This window comes from Diceros bicornis, chromosome 12 (assembly GCF_020826845.1).
Source record: "Diceros bicornis minor isolate mBicDic1 chromosome 12, mDicBic1.mat.cur, whole genome shotgun sequence".
Taxonomy (NCBI): Eukaryota; Metazoa; Chordata; class Mammalia; order Perissodactyla; family Rhinocerotidae; genus Diceros; species Diceros bicornis.
In genome coordinates this window covers 47,518,439-47,535,309 of record NC_080751.1, presented here as the reverse complement: position 1 = coordinate 47,535,309, position 16,871 = coordinate 47,518,439, and the positions used below count along the sequence as shown (strand labels likewise).

The following is a 16,871-nucleotide window of genomic DNA, read 5'->3' as shown; positions in this document are numbered from 1 at the left end:
CGTATGGGCTGTAACTCAAGCTTATCAGGACAGCTCCCTCTCCTTGACTGTGACCTCTGGCCAGGACACGGGGCCACTCCCTCTCTTTTTCTGCATGTTGGTATACAGGAGATGGAAAGGTATTTTTATAACACAGTTTATGCTCTCAAGAATTTTACAGAGCTAGATTTTCTCAGTGTAATAGCCAGGGAATGTTAAAATTTATGTTTGAAAGCTGGATTCTCTTCTTGTAATAGGGTGACCATCAATGTAATTTATTTTTCAACTCAGGATGCTTTTGCAAGTGAAATGGGGGCTATAATATTTCTATTGGGATAGCAAGAGTGTCCCAAGCAAATCAGGACATGTGGTTGCCCTACCTTTTAGTGACCAGGACGTTGAGTTCTGCTGTAATACCCATAAGTTTTGTAGCTCCTAAGTGGAGCCAAAAAAGTATCAAGGCTTAGATCCAGTTTAGTGCTACTTATCTTTTCAAAGAGCTGACCAAAATTTACAGGCAAAATGGCACTGCCTTGGGTGAGATCTACATGAAAGGTATAATGAGGCCACTATTTCAGCCTGGGGAGTGGGCGTGGGGTGTGGGGGGGGATGTACAGCCAGTATCGCCATATTTAAATATCAGAACTTCAGTACTCAAGGGAACAGTTCATGAATCAACCCGAGGCGCTTGGACCACACTTGGGAACCAGAGCCCTGGAGGCCTGAGAATTCGGTGTTAACGTTCAGAGGAAAACCTGGCAGTGCCTCTCTCGTGTGTTGAAAATTCTCAGATTATTTTGTTTAGATAAAAAAATTCCTATGTTTTGCTACTTAATTGGTAAGTTTGTCATTAGTAAATTACTCAACTAGTAAATTTGTTTTCATTTGATAATAGTAAATCACTTCTCTTTCTCACAAAACCAGTTTAACAAATTCAAACTTAAGGAAAGAAACCTGCAAATCATAGTATTGTGTCTTTCCTTTTTTTTTTTGCCTTCGTATTTCCTATTCCAATCCTTAGATCATTTAGGCTGTACATTCTTCTTTATTGGGTGGGGGGGATTACCAATTTGGTCCAAATCTGTGATTTTGATTTTAAGTTAGATTGCATGCACTTTCAGTAAATTGTGGTTCATATAAGCTCATAATGGTATAGTGGAAATTTTGTTTCTGTTACAGCTCCCTTCACAACTACCTCCCCCCTCATTGCTGCAGATATAATTGTATCGTATATACCTAGGACTTATCCTTAGGGGAACATATTGAGGAGACTTAACACTTGATGAGCAGTACTGTGTGCTCCTCTTCACTCACTTGTCTAAATGCTTCATACATGTTTTATTATTGAAATAGTCACTAAGCCCCTTCTATATGCATCATACTTATTTTGCAAGTAGCCTTGTTAGGTGGGTCTTTATCCTTTCTTCCCCCTATGTCCAAGCATATGAAGTCAAGTTCAGTTCATGACTGTGAAATGGGGATTTTCTATCTGAGTCTCCAGTTAGCTCCCTTGGCCTCTTCAGGCTTGTTTTCTTACCAACTTCCCGGATCCTGGTCCCTCTGTAAGGGCTCCAAGCCTGGGCAGCCCTGGCATACCGGCAGCTAGTTAACTGGCTCTGCCTCAGTGGCAAAGCCTGCACTGCCGTTCCAAAGATGATCTAGCAAGGGACAAAGAAAGGCCATCATTTTGCACGTCTTAAAGCACCCATTTCTTTCTCAGTGGGCACTGAGGACCAGTGCTTGCATTTCTCCTGTTTAGTTTTCTCAGTTTGAACCCAGCTCCTTCTTAACCCAAGGGATCTGTTCCCAGGATCACGTGTGCCTCACCCCAGCCTACAGTGCTGACCTCGCTGTGGCTGCAAGTCTCCTCCCTTGCTGAATATTCTTCCTAATTAGTCAAATGTAGATCTCTGAAAACCTCAAATCTGACTTCTTTTAGTGATAAACCCCTAAACAAAAGTGTGCTTGCTTTCACCTTGTAAGGTATCCTTTTTGCTTATCATAAGAGAATTGAAAAGTGGTGATCCTACTAAAAGTAGTATAATTATGAATATTTGTGTTCCTTTCTGCTAAATTATCAAGTCACTAATGTGCAATGATAATGCTTCTCTTTTGATGTGTGAAGGCCTCATATTATGCATGCTAATTTAATAGAATGTGTAATACATAATTAATAGGATTGATGATTAATTTTGAAAAGTGAACAGCTTTGTCTAATTACTTATAATACCCATCATTAGGGAATTCATCCTTGTACTAGAAAGAAACTAAGTGGTAATTACCCAATCATTTTAATGGAACATCTTCTGATTCCCTAATTTTTTATATTCCAGCTTCCTACACAAATACACACGAACTTAGGTGTTATTTTCATAGGCTTTTTGACTGTAATGATGGCTTAAAGAATGGGGAACAAGAATCAGAAGATGAATTGAGTATAAATTAGGTGGAGATAGAAAGTCTGGTGGGAGTTTGAATGTGCAATGGCAGATTTGGTATGTGGTTCCTTATATACAGCAGATTTCTTCACTGTGACACACTTTGCTATGCACGATAGCATCCATGGCTTTACCACTGACTATATACAGGCCTTTCTAGAACTTTTCTAGAGCAAAAATTATTTCAGTGCTGCAATGAGATCTTTGTTCCATCACTCCTAAAGGACAGCAGTTAAGCCAGCAACCCTTACACCACAGGCACTTCTACTCAGTCTGTGGGGACCACATCACCGTTGCTCCAAAGTTTGTGTTGGTGATGCTTCTGCCAGCGGCGTTGAGGGCCAGACTAGCAGCTTCTATAAGGAGGACCGTCAGCATTCCAGCAGAACCTCACCATGTCCAGGGGTTCAGTCGTTAGTGGTCAAATATTTTAAAGAAAGAGCACTACTTTGATCACAAACCTCTTTCTTATTTTAATTTATCGGGTCTTCAAGCCCCTATTGCTGCTGCTCATGTCTGTTGACGTTGGAAATCAAGATACTCAGGTGTGCCCCCTGATCCAGCCAATCTAATTGAACCAGGACTGTTGTTGAGGAGGCAACTCTTGCATTGGCCAAGTTGTATTACTCAGTACGTGGTATATTGTTTTGAAGCAAATGATTTGACGAGTATTTATTTGTGACCGTGTATTGTTTTAGAAAATATTTGAGGTCAGATATTTAGAGTCATATTTGTTGGCTGGAAATCCCTGAGTCAGTGCATCTTTCCCGATGAAGACGTTTTTGTCAAAATTATTTTTCGATGATAGTCAGTTGTTTTTGTTTTATATATATAAATATTTACTTATATACACATATATACATATATATTTCATAACTTGACATGAACAAAGTTAAGATACTCTGCATGTTTTCAAGTCATTTAGTATCTTTTAAGTGTCTTTAAGTATCTCATATCTTTAAGGATCTGTGAAAATGAGTTCTATTATAGATGGTACATGAAAAAATGAATTTCTTGCAGGTTGTATATCTGTCTGCATAGAGGTTAGCTATTATATTTATTGTAAATATCTTATATTAATATTTGAGGTGGAGCTTTCTCACAGAGTCAGGCTGGGTCGGCACACAGTTGTTGTGATAGTGTAATTACATTTCCTCTCCATTTCCTGATCTTCAACTAGCAAATGATTAATAATATTTCTCCTTATAGGGGCGATGTCTGTACTTTATATCAAGTCATTCTATTATACAGCATTCATTTTTGCTTAAATTTCTATTGATTTGTTTAGGTATCTTTTCTTAGAGTATCTCTTTGCAACATCTGTTGATCATTGTGTATTTAACTCAGCCCAGGAATCAAACATAGTAAATGAAATATCAGCATCTCTAAGATATACAACCCGTGGAATTAAATGTTATGCATTTTTAAGCCATAATGTTATTTTACTGGCATCTTCACTGGAACATTTTTCACAGCTGTTTCTCCAATGGGTTGTCTTAAAATTAAAAACTTCTGTATATTGGAAAGAAAACTTATTTTGGAGCCAAAGGGTTATGATCCCGCCTCTGGCACATTCTAGCCATATGTCTTGGTGATATGACATGACCCTACCTCAGTTTCCTCATCTATAAGATCAGATAATACTGTCCTGTGCTTCACTAAAGTGCTGTGAAAATTAAGCGACATAATATACATATGTGAAAGTACTTGATAAACAGTAAAGACGATGGGGATGTATATTGGTTCAGTACGGTTACAGCTCTTCTAACGTGGAGGGCAGCTGGTCTGAGTAACATACTTCAAATACATTCTGGTATCTCACTTTTAAATGTAGCATCTGCCTTTCTGTAAGAGAAAGGCCTGGATATAGCATCTCAATGATGAGCTTTTGAAGAACGAGAGTATTTCAGACAATACTTCAGTGGTGTACCTCATCCTGCACACTCTTAGCTTAAATGGCCATGACTACTTCAGTCACCGTATTGAGATCCAGGTGGAGACAGCATGCATTCTAAGGTTTATAGTGCAGCCCTGTTTTGGCAGTGCCTTGCCCACACACCTCAGAGCCTCACTGTCCTTTCATGCTACTGGACATCGCCATGGGAGAGAGAATGGAGCTCTTTTATTTTTTATTGGCTTTGAGAGGCTAGTCCCGTTTGATGAGTCCGTGAACTTACTGTGCATAATCCACTATGATTCCTGGATACAGAGTATGTGGCATTTATAATCAGGACCTACTCTCATAGGGAAGAGACCTGGTCTGCTTCCTGCACATTCTTCAGAGCTCTCGGTTTCTGAGGCCCCTACACCGTGGACCAGGTGGTCACAGTTAGTGCTGAAGTGATTTAGACAAAGGGGAAGGGAAGCAGAATGCTTTTCTGTGTATTGTTTAGAGAGTGTAAGACTGAAAACATTCTGGTTGTCATGCACTGTACTAACTTTGAAATGGTCTAAAGTTGTCACAATAAAAATAGACAGTGCTTGATTTCACTTTGTTTAGGTCTTACCCTACACGCTAGGAAGCATCTCCTCTTGCTTCTCCCATAAGCAGCTTTCTCTTGTCACTTCAGTATCCTTTTCAGGCCCCCACCTGTGTAAACAGAAATTTAAGTTGTTCTGATACTGGGAGACACCTCTAGTGGCATCGTTTTCATCTGGACTCCAGCCCCACCATCTTGTTTTAAAGAGGTCTGTTGCACAAAAGGGAGGCTGGCACTGGTGTTTCCGGAGAGATCCACTAGCATGTGGCTTTCACCTCTTATTTCTGTCCAGGAGGCCACGCTTGATTTTGCACCCTTTAATGTTTGGGGGAAGGACCCCCTGTTGGAGGATTGCATTCTGATGAGGAAATGTAATCAAACCTGAAGTCAGGCTGCAGACCCTCTGGAGGCTGCTGGCGGAGCATTCCTGGCAGCATGTGGGCTGTGACAGGATGGAACGTCTCCTGGAGGTGCAGAAACTGGCCGCTCTGGGAAGTCTGTGGCTTCCACCTCAAGGTTTTCTTAACAAGATTCTATATTCTGACTCTTCCATAGGTAGCTTTGTTTCACTGCTAAAGGAAATTTTATGTTTTCCTTCTTATTTGGGCTGCCTCATCTTTCATTGTTCCCATCTGCCTTGTAGACTAAATTGTATATTTTCTAAATGACTTCTGTGTATATCTCCATGTACCTATAGGCGCATCTTGGATTGTAGGCCTTGTAAGAAATGAAACCCCATTTAAAGTTTAAAATGGAATGTTCCCCTGGACTTCTATCCATGAAGTGCTTAATCAGCCCCTAACAGATGCTTAATACAAGGGTGAAGTTCTCTTACTGAGAAATTCTGTTCTCTTTGCATGCAGTAGGAATCAGCCAGAAGTCATCATGTTGACCAGTTTGGTGAGATTTCTGTTTGTGGAACCCAGGAAAGTTTGTAATTTTTCTGTTAACTGGGAACCCTGTGCCATCACCTGTTCTTTCCAGTAGGTTGAAGAAAACTGAAAGGCTCTTTTGGCCTTTATAAATAGACCTAGACTCCCATCCCAAGAAATGGAATAAAGTAAAGGAAAAATGGGCTTCCAAGAAAGGTCTTAAAACTGTGGTCAGATCTGCTCTCACAGCAGTTAAGACCTTATATAGGAGTCAGCCTACGTGGCAACGTTTGTCTTCGTTTTTTCTTTTTATAAAAATGAATTAAGAGCAGATGTTTATTAGAAGCTAAAAGTTATAAAATAAAGTACTCAATTTTGAGTTAAATCCATGAATATTTTTTGCATTTTTAGCCAAAAACCTTTAATCATCTGCTGATAGAATTACTATATATTAGATCTCTGCCTCACTGAAGTTGTCTAGACCACCTGCATCCATTTTTAGCAAGACTTCAATTGAGTTCCACTTTTACGTTAGTTTAGGTTGAAGCTCCAGCGAGCCAGCAAATTCTAAATCAGTTATCATCTTCTATACCTACGAGTCTGTATGCACCTCTTAGTGACCTGTGCGTTATTTGCTCAGATTCCTTCTTCATTGCAATTTCTGTTTGTCTCCTCTTTATGTGAAAAAAAATAAAACTGGTTTTCTCAAACACGAGGCACACACATTCCATTTATTCTCCAAACCTGGAGTTTGTGCCCAGCGCCCCAGTGTGGGATGCAGAAATGAAGATGACACAGGCCAGGGATATCAGGGTCTGGTCAGTTAAGAGAAAGTAAAATATAAGATAATAGTAGCATTGCATTACTTTGTGGGAGCTAGAGAAAGAGGAGTGTAATGCAGTGTTACATTTATAAGCTAAAATTTTGAAAGTACTTCCCCTGTGCTTTCCCCCAAGTCTGCCGTGTCCTTGGCGATACTTGGCTGCCCTTTCCACTTCCTCCCAAGTCTCATGTTACCCATAGTGTACCCAGGGCCTTTTTACACCTGCCTAAATAATTTCACTCAAGTTTTCTTTAAATCTCTTGGACCTCAAACTTAAGAAACCAAAGTGAAGTACAATATTATTAGCAAGGTCTGCTGTTTCACATCTTTTCAAAATATTTGGCACATCTTTTTGGACCTGGAATCACACAAAGCTAATGAGACCCTCTAGATCCGGGAGCATCTCTCCAAGGGCAGGGACCTCATCCGCCTTGTGCACCGCTGCATCCCCACTGCTTAGATGGGTGCTGTCCATAGCGATGTATAGAAGGAACAAGCATCCCACTCCACTACTGCGTAGGATTATTTTGCGGTGGGACTTATTCTGAGAGAAAGAGCTGCATTTAGATTCTGGCCTCTAGGATCCCAGAGTAAATTACTTTTCGGGACTCTAAATAGTACACTGAAGATTTGAAAGAACTGAGGCAATTTCTAAAGCTGCCTCACTTCCTCCCGGGAAGTTACTCCCACACCAAGACTCTGACTTCATGACCACCACAACCAGATTTAGAACCTGATGTATCCATACAAGAAGGTCATCTCCTGGAGAAATTAAAAAGTCCAGCTATAACCTAGGTTCACGTGGATTTTAGTTTTTATATCCTTCCACAGAGGAATGGGTGGCGGGAGTCTGGAGATGCTTTCTTGTCAGGGGCTAATGTATATCCCCCATCATGGTCAGATCAGAGCAATGCCTGAGCTACCACATCAGTGACTCCTGAAATACTGAATTGGATCTCTGGAGAGTAAGAAAACAACACAATTCTAGAGTCTAGGTTTTCCCCAGCTGTTAATTAGCTTTATCGTATAATTAGTAAAATAGCTCAAGAATAAAAGCGAAGTCCAACTTGAACAGCCTGTTAAGGCTTCTTTTCTGATCTTGGAAAGAAGTAGGATGCGAAGTTTTAAACAGTTAGGGAAGTCAGCTCGAAAGGAGGTAACATTTCAAGGTCTCACCACTTCTTCCCCCACTTTTGTGTCAATCAGAATCAAGGAAAAAGGAAAAAAAAAAATACCCCTGCTGAATTCTCCAAACTTCACCACTGAAAGACATTGCATATTTTTATTGTAGTCATATGTGATGCAAGATAATGTTGCTTATATTTGAATCCAAAAAAAGATAAGATGTATGTCTGAGCTCCGTGAGTTAAACGGCCCCGCTGAAGGAGCCATCGAGGCACAAGTGCGCCAGGCTCCTGACACGCCCTGTTGATGATGATTGCAGCAGCACATCTCCATCCTTTAGAAGGAACTTGGTTTCCGAACGAGGCCAAAAGTCATTTCAATCCGAATCTGATGGATAAGATAGAAGCCAGAGCCGAGCAAACCAAATACCAAAGCTGATCTAAACCAAGGAGTGGCCATAAAATAGTAACCGTCTTCCTTCTATGTTTCAAAACTTGGCTCTGGAAGCCATTGCAAAAGGAAAATTCCAGAGCTGTCTGAAGCAAGGGCAGTATCGTTGGAATACATTTATAGCCTTCTACAGTGACTACTTAGAAGGGGATCACATTTGTTTGGATATATAACTCCTGATGTGTTTGTTTTAAAAATAAACCTTATTATATTAGTGTCATACCTCATGTTTTCCTTGGAACATTCTCCTCTAATCCTATTCAGAGAGAGAGAGAGAGAGAGGAGTGTTAAATAGAGATTTGCCAAAGAAGGACCCTGAGTCCTCAATAACCACTTTGTTATCTCCATTCCTTGATAGGACTGTGCCAGATGTGGGATGCGGTCAGTTGCGGGGTAATTTACCTTTGAAGACAAAGACCTTAAGCCCCAACAAACGTAAGGGGTAGGAAATCTAAGTGCCCGTTTTCCAGGGTCAGTGAGCACTGACCACTTTTGTTTGTGTGGCACAGATCCCTACTAAGGAATGTGACCCTCCCTGAGGTTATCCCACTGGGTACGTGGCAGGCAGGTGTGTGGGGATTGGAGAACCACACCCACTTTGGTTCCTGTCCTGGCCCTGCCACTTCCTAGCCATGCATCTTGGGCAAGTGACTTAATCTCCCTGTGCCTCGGTTTTCTGTGGAATTGAAATAACATCCTGTCCCATTGGGCCATGGAGATCAAGTGGAGTTGACTCAAGTGAAATGTGTAGCACAGTGCCCAGTACACAGTAGGCATTCAGTAAGTGGAAGTTATGATTATTATTAGGTATTGAAGGATAAAACTAATGTCATTGTCAGCGTAAACAAACCAGTTGGATTGATAAATATAACAGTCAAACTTAAGTGGCACAACCCACTCGATAGCCAAATATAAACCATATATATTACTTATAGTTGGATATTCCCATGTCTCTATTTTTACATCCCTTTTCAGCTTGAGTGTTTTTTTTTTAATTTTATTTATTTTTTTTCCCTCCAAAGCCCCAGTAGATAGTTGTATGTCATAGCTGCACATCCTTGTAGTTGCTGTATGTGGGACACAGCCTCAGCATGGCCGGAGAAGCGGTGTGTCAGTGCGCGCCCGGAATCCGAACCCAGGCCACCAGCAGCGGAGCGCGCGCACTTAACCGCTAAGCCACGGGGCCGGACCTCAGCTTGCGTGTTTAAAGTGCTTTTATATGTACTTTCAATTAGACTATGCTATGTCCCCCAAAAGACTTTATTATTTAGAACCTCAAATTGAATAGAATAGCCACCATGACTCCCTATAAACCAAGTAGTTTGTAAAACTTTCTGACAGAACTTTCTCAGATTAACCCAGATGTGCCATTGAAGGAGACCGTGTATCTAGAAAAAGAAATGAGTGTGTAAGAAATAGGGGGCACCAAGATCCATCCGTCAACTGAAATTCGCTCCGTATTTTTTAGGCCTCGGTTTAGATCTTTGGCATTTCAGGTGAAGTTTAGTCAAAAGCAGAAAAATTTCTATAAAGCTTCTTTAACTAAAATCCAATTAACTACAATCTAATCTAATCGGGGCCGCATAGCAGCTACCTAGAAAAATATTAGCCAGGGCTTTTCCAGAAGCAAGACTCCTCCATTTATTTCGCATGAAAATTCATAGAGTGGTGACCAACCCATGGCTTAAATGTAGCTTTGTTTCAAAGCATGTTTGAAGAAGCAAACTTGGCGGTTCTGAAATGTATTGATACAGTGATTGTGATTCAAACTATCAGATGTGGAGATATCATGGAAAACCACCTCCTGCAAGCAGCAGGGGGAAGCGTCCTCTGTTGCCATCCTGAAATGGGTCTCATCATGGATTGTGACTGGTGCATTTGGAGTCCCCATCCTCAAGCCTGCTGGCCCTGATGTAATACATGCATCCACTGCTGACTGTGGCTCACCCCGAGGCAGCAGATTGGAACCAGCTTGGCCTTCACCTGAAAATGGTAGATAGCCAAAAAGTTGTCCACTTTTCCAGAGAGGCCCAGGCACAGTTGAAACCACATGAAGAGAGTTCCATGTGTTCCTAGGAGGCTAAGAAAGGGAGCCAGTAGGTAGAGGTCAGGGCAGAGAATGTGAGCCTTGAAGTCAGGTGGAGCCAGGAGTCCATGCAGGCTCTGCCGCTTTCTGGCTTGGTTACATCAAGTCGCTTCTCTTCTGAACCTGAGTTTTCCCAAAGGTGGAATAGACAACCCTACCTCATAGACTTGCTGTGAGGCTGAACTGGGTGGAGCTCTTGAGCACAGCACATGGGCACCCTGGGTGCTCAACAGATGCTAGTTCTCTTCAGTACTTGGCACCCAGATTCTTCTTTCAGAACCATCTGCTGTCTCTCTTGTCTCTACCATTTACCTCATCTGACCTCCATTCTTTAAGGAGATCAGCTGTGAGAACGCTGGTCATGCAGATATTATATCTTGTTGTGGCCTCGCTGAGTCCTGCACAACAAGCCTAAACACTGATTTAGACTTCTGTGCAGGTCCTTTGAGGTCCCTCACTCCTACCCTCAGGTCCCTTTACAAGGTCTGTTTGGGGCCACTCATTCCTTTTTTCACTCTCTGCCACCTGTAAGGAGAGACTCATTCTTTAAACCAATGTTGTCAACCAGCAGTTGGTTGGCATCTATCTCTATGCTCTACCCACCCCCAGTTTTTTAAACCTAGTAAAACAGCTTCCTGATCTCAAGTCAGAATTAACTCAGTTGAAAATGAACTTGAAGGCAAGATGCTGCTGAGGTAATCTGTGATGAGTAGAGCTTGAATGGGGTAGAGATGAATTGGTAGACCCACCTGGGAATTCGGTCCGTGGTAGTTAGCCCACTCCCTGAAGAGGAATAGCTTCGTTACAGCCACTGAAGCCCCAGACGCTCAACAAGCCTGACTCCTCCCCTGAGCGCCTGTGCACAGAACCTGCTGCAGTGTCTGTGGGGCTTCCAGTGTAATGGGTTTCACGTGTTCCTTGTCATCATATTGCTACTTCAAATTCTTAATGTTCATTGAGTTTAGAAAAAGATTTATTTTTGTAATAAAATCAAATGAGAAACTTTAGTTTCACCTAATATGTAGTCAGAGTTCTTGGTTCAACCCATCTGCTCCAAGGCATTCAGAGTAATGGATCTCTCTTATATCATTTTATAAATATTCTTTTAGACAATGATCTCATCCAATTGCTGAATGAGTAGTTACATAAACACTATGTTATGCTGTAGCTCAGCATTTGATCTTTGGCATTTCTTCCATGGTTTAGTTTTCTTGCAGTTTGTTGAAATTCCTCGAAGTGGGTCAGTAGCTTCAGAAAGCACCAAACCACGTGGCCAGGTTCTTTAGAACCAGCTCAGACTAAGCTCTTACCCTTCAGTATTTTCGAGTGTGTGTGTGTGTGTGTTTGTTGGGGGGGCTGGGGGGGAAGGTGGGTAACGCATGCGCCTGTGTTTTTGTTTGAGACATCCATTTTAATACGTTTGCCTCATTATCAAGAGTAGCTCGTTCATTACAAAAAAAATGTTAAAGAAAAGTATTCAGCCTTGATTCTACCAATTACTGTTCACGTTTTCATTTCTTTGTAGATGGTTTTAATTTTCTTCTTTACATGGTTGAATTTATACTACACATGACACATATTAGTAACTACCTATATTCTCTCATATGATCGTATCGTGAGCTATTTAAACATTCCCATATTGTTGGACACAGATTTCTTGCTATTATAAATATTGTGATGAACATCTACATAAACAACTTATTTTAGGCCTTTTCTGATTATTTCCTTGGGATAGCTTACCAGAAGCAGAATTACTGGATCAAAGGCATAGAGACTTCTTAAAGATACATGAAGGGCACAGCCAGTTTTGCCCATTACCCCACACCCTCAGCACTGGTGTTTTCCTGCCTGTAGCTTCCAGTGACTGACTGAAGTTTGGCCTCTTTTACCGTGTTGAGCCCCAGATCCATTCTGTCCCAGCGGCAGCTTCATGGTCATGTTCACACAGAGGAGCTAAGAGATTTGAGGGTCAGCCACTGCAGCTCGGACTGATCCACTGGGATATCTGGAGGAGTTTGATAAGGCCTGACCAGGTCCCCGACAAGGTCACCAGCTTTATTTCTTAAAGCAGGAAAATTACTCATATATTGGCATTACCTCTGCCTAGCCTATCATTGCAAGACACAGATCGTCCTTCATGCCTCCTTCTCCCTCACCAGCCACATCCTGACAGCTGTTTTTCGGAAATATCTCTCAAATCTAGCCTTGCCTTTCCATCCCCATCACCACTGCATTAATCTAGGCCCACACACATCCCCTTGAACAGTATCCCCATCTTCCTTACCCCATTTAGTCCTCCATATTATCATATTCCAGAGTTCTCTTGTTGAAAACAAAGCTGATAAGGCCCCTCCCTCCACCACAGGAGGAATCTAAATCTGTCAGCTGTTATTCAAGGCCCTTTACGATCCGATCCCTACTTCATCTCCAGCCTTCAGGCACGCGCACGCACGCACACACACTCGCACACTCTGTATAGGCTGACCCTTCTCATTGTCCTGCCACGGTGACAAGCTGTTGGACACATCACCTTCTGCTTGGAATGCTCTTCCTCTAGCTTCTTCATCTTCTCCTCCTCATCCCTCAAAGTAGAACTCCAGCATCACATCCTGGGTGAAGCCTTCCCCAGGCCCCAGCAGAGTTGGTTGCTTTGCCCTCCGTGTTGTCCAGCGCCTTGTTTAATTTACGGTAGCAAGAGTTGCTGCATTGTGCTGTGGTGAGGAGTTCCAGTCACCAGGCCTGTCTCCACCACTTCTGTTCAGTCCTCTGGGTCACGGTCAGGGTTGTGCCTTCTTTTTCATTGATGATAAAAGTTTGTGCAATGAATGAAGGAATGTCTTTATAATGTGTAACGTATAATTACTATTTTTAATATCTTAATTTTAATAGATAATTTTAACCTCGTGAATATTAGTAGCATTAATTAATTAAATATCTTAAGATGTAATGAGTGTCTTCGTCTAGATCTCAAGAAAATACAGACCAGCGCTTGGCCTTGACTTGAACTCCTTTTTACAAAGTCCTCATCCTTTCTGTGCCTATATCTCATTCTTCCCTTCCTCCTTTTCTCTAAGAAGAGGATGGGCAAAGATGTGTCTAGGAGGAAAAGCACAGTAGAAAGTGGTGGACTAGGTGGGTGAGGAGTTTAACCTTCTCTTTTCTAAGGTCCTTGCACAGTAAAACATTACTCAAATTTATGCAGTTATACTGGTCCATCATATGAGCTGTTACAAGGTTTATGTAAAATATAATCAGTAATATTGCTTTATGAAGAAATGCTTCCTTTCATAAAGAATTCTCTGCATAATAGGCTCTAGATTTGATAGCAAATCTAATGTCCTTAGTGAAATGTTGGCTGGAGGTCAGAATATTACTTGAATTAGGTTCATTAAATGATTCTGTTCAACCATTCAACATGTACATTTTGGATATCTTAATGAAGTCACGTCCTCTAAGGATTCCCTATTAGCAAAAACTTCTATTATGGGTTTGGTTTGAAAGCCTCCAAATGAGTTTTTAAGCTTGACAATCAGTGCACCAGAAGACTTTCTGTGGAACATTCACAAATACAGTGAAGTATGTTTTTTTAGCAGAGACTGAAAAAGGACTTCTGTTTACAACTAGAAGTTTCCGTGATTGCTCAATATCCTTTGTTGAACCTTAGGCAGCAATAATGAGAGAAATGATGGAAAAATGTTGAGAAACAGAGAGATCATGCATTTTAACACTTGACATAGATTCCTTCCTGTGCTTGCTTATAACACTCCACAGGGACTGCAACTTATATCTATGGAAATACAAAATACTCTAGTAATAGGACATTATTAGTGCTGTTTAAAAAGGTGCATGTACTCGAGTAATTGGTAAGAAGAGACTGTGGGCACCTAAGACACGTGGGAGCATTTCCATCTGTGAGCCTCCTCTGGAGAAGCTCAGCGGGAAGCTTTGTGCCAGGTCTTCACAGAGAGCAGCTTCCAGCCCCCTGGGAGGACTTGGCTGCAGAGCTGGGGGGCTGATCGGAGAAAATGGCTCCCAATGCCATACGCTTGCACATGTCTTCTTGCCCCCTCAGGCCTCTGGGTTCTCTCCTCTGTGTCCGGACAGTGACTGTTGCCCCTTTCAGAGCTTCCCAGATGCCTTCCAGGTTCCGTTATAGTTTTACCTTTACTAGTGACCACTGGTGACTGGAGCTGCCTTTAGAACCTGAGCATAAAATTCCCGGATGAGTAGGAGTGTCCGGTTATTGGCCCATCTGGGGACAGGAAGTGCTGCACCCTCCACATTTTCCATTGGTTGCCCCATCTCTGCTTTGCTGGTCACTTGGGCCTCGCTCTGAGCCACTGTCCTTGAACTCTAGAGGAAATGTGACCACTAGTCAGTCAATGAGTTCAGGTAAACCAGGGGAAGGCGTTGAGTCAAAGAGAAAGGAACTTTCAAAGAAAAGGTTGGGGGTGGGGGGAATGAGGATGGCAAGGGAAAATGGAGAGAAAAGAGGAACAGAAGGTTTTAAGCTGTGATAGTACATAAAAATAGCTTTTAAAAATATATTGTTCTCGGGCCGGCCCCGTGGCTTGGCGGTTGAGTGTGCGTGCTCTGCTACTGGCGGCCCGGGTTCGGATCCCGGGCGCGCACCAACGCACCGCTTCTCTGGCCATGCTGAGGCCGCGTCCCACATACAGCAGCTGGAGGGATGTGCAGCTGTGACGTGCAACTATCTACTGGGGCTTTGGGGAAATAAATAAATAAAATTATAAAAAAAAAAAATATATATATATATATTGTTCTCAAAAGCCATAGTTTGCTGAAAAAAACGGGTTGAAATGAGGTTGTTTTTAAAGTAGCAATTTCCTTGTTGATTAGATGGAAATGCATACAGCATCACTGAAAAATGAAGGAAATGGTTATCTCTTTGCTAATTCCCCTCCAGGATAGCACAGGAGGCCTGCTAGCTCCCTGTGACATGCCATTATCATTCCTTACTCTTCCCCTGAATCATTTACCAAGAGATTAACCAGAAGTAGGAATTTCTTGAATCATCTGTGTAAATATACTCAGCTGGACTTTTTATCTCTTTCCACATAGAACAAAATCTCTGAACATGTCTCTGCCTATTTGTATTTCAGTTTTGGTTTTTTCATGTAGCGTGTTCAACAACTGTATAATGATTAAATTTGTGTATTTTGCAATGACAGTCTAATGACACTTACCCAGTGCTATCATTCCCAGCTGGTTGTAACAGTCACCGCCCTGTGGTAGCCTCAGTGGCCCTTGGTGAGAGTTCTAAAGCTTCTCCTGAGCAGAGGAAAATGGTAGTAGGAGACCGGAAAAGCAAAAGTTTCACCAAATTCTGGAAATGGAAATCCTAAAGCATATCGTGATTGTACAAAGCTGTTCCCTTTATGTCTTAAGTTTAAAAAGATGTTATGTTTTGTCGCATCAAGCAACTCCACCATGTGCTGTTTTTTCCACTAGAAGACACGATTCCAAAGAAGGTGGTGTGCCACTTCAGTGGGAAGGCCTACGCTGACGAGGAGCGGTGGGACATTGACAGCTGCACACACTGCTACTGCCTGCAGGGCCAGACCCTCTGCTCGACCGTCAGCTGCCCCCCTCTGCCCTGCGTTGAGCCCATCAATGTGGAAGGAAGTTGCTGCCCAATGTGTCCAGGTATCTAAGCTCTCGTCCTGCTATTTTCAGGATGTGATTTGATTTAAGATGAAACTAGAGCAGACCCAGAACCTGCTCCACCCCGTCCATTAGTTCATGTGGCCCAGGCAGTGTGTTGGGCCCAGCTAAAGTCTTCCTGGACAGAGACATGGGGGTAACTTGGGAGAATGTGACCATCAAGGTAAATGCCAAATTTTGGTTCCATGCCAGAGTTGCTCTGGTTCTTCTGATTTGCATTCTCTAAACTTTAGTGACGGTATAACAGACCTGTTGATGACACCCGCCCTATCCAAGTAGCACGGTTTCAGTGCAGTGTTGGACTAGCCTGGTGAAAAAGGTCCAAGATTGGACATAGTAGGGAATGTGCTCAGCAGATGGATATATATCAGAACCAAAATGGAAGACCTATACCTAAAGAATACAGTTCTGGCTAAGTCTTTCTTCAGTTCCTCAGTTCCAGGAGTAGCCATACAGTCCCCTGCAGCCTTCTCCCAGGCGCTCCGCTGAACTTTCCATCTCTGCCCACATAGACCGTGACCACTGAGCGCCCCCAGCTGGCTGTTGCTGAACCCTGTGCCTGTGTCTTTCCCAGCATCCCACCCTTCATGTCAGCTCAGTATCTCACATCCTCATTTCAAACCTAAGTCCCTCGCAACTGCCCAGCTCCTCCCCCAGGCCTTCTCCTAGTTTCCACATCTGTGTCTCCTGCCAAAACAGCTCCTTTATCCTCTGCCCCTCTTCCCAGAAATGCAGGACCTTAGCCCTCGGCAGGGTAGCCTCCAGGCAGTGTTCCAGATCTAAAGCCCTAAACACACAGACTTCACAGGCATTTATACCACACAGGCCGAAAAGAGGGCTCACTCTAGGAGCTCACTGAGGGCCTGAGCGAGTTGGGAGCCTCTCCATTTTCACCTCGAGTCTTGTGTTCTCTTGCAGCATTGTATTAGAGAA

General features: G+C 42.5%; 1 protein-coding gene across 6 annotated transcripts in view; it reads left to right on the top strand.

The window, feature by feature from the left end:
• The window catches only part of CRIM1 (cysteine rich transmembrane BMP regulator 1), a 193,449-nt gene that overhangs the window by 163,445 nt on the left and 13,133 nt on the right, over positions 1-16,871 (top strand). For 5 of the 6 annotated variants that reach the window (XM_058551447.1, XM_058551446.1, XM_058551443.1 and 2 more), the window contains one exon: positions 15,726-15,920. In XM_058551447.1, the coding sequence (XP_058407430.1) occupies positions 15,726-15,920 (195 nt within the window). The remainder of the gene's footprint in view (positions 1-15,725; positions 15,921-16,871) is intronic. The other variant, XM_058551442.1, reaches the window with a different exon arrangement.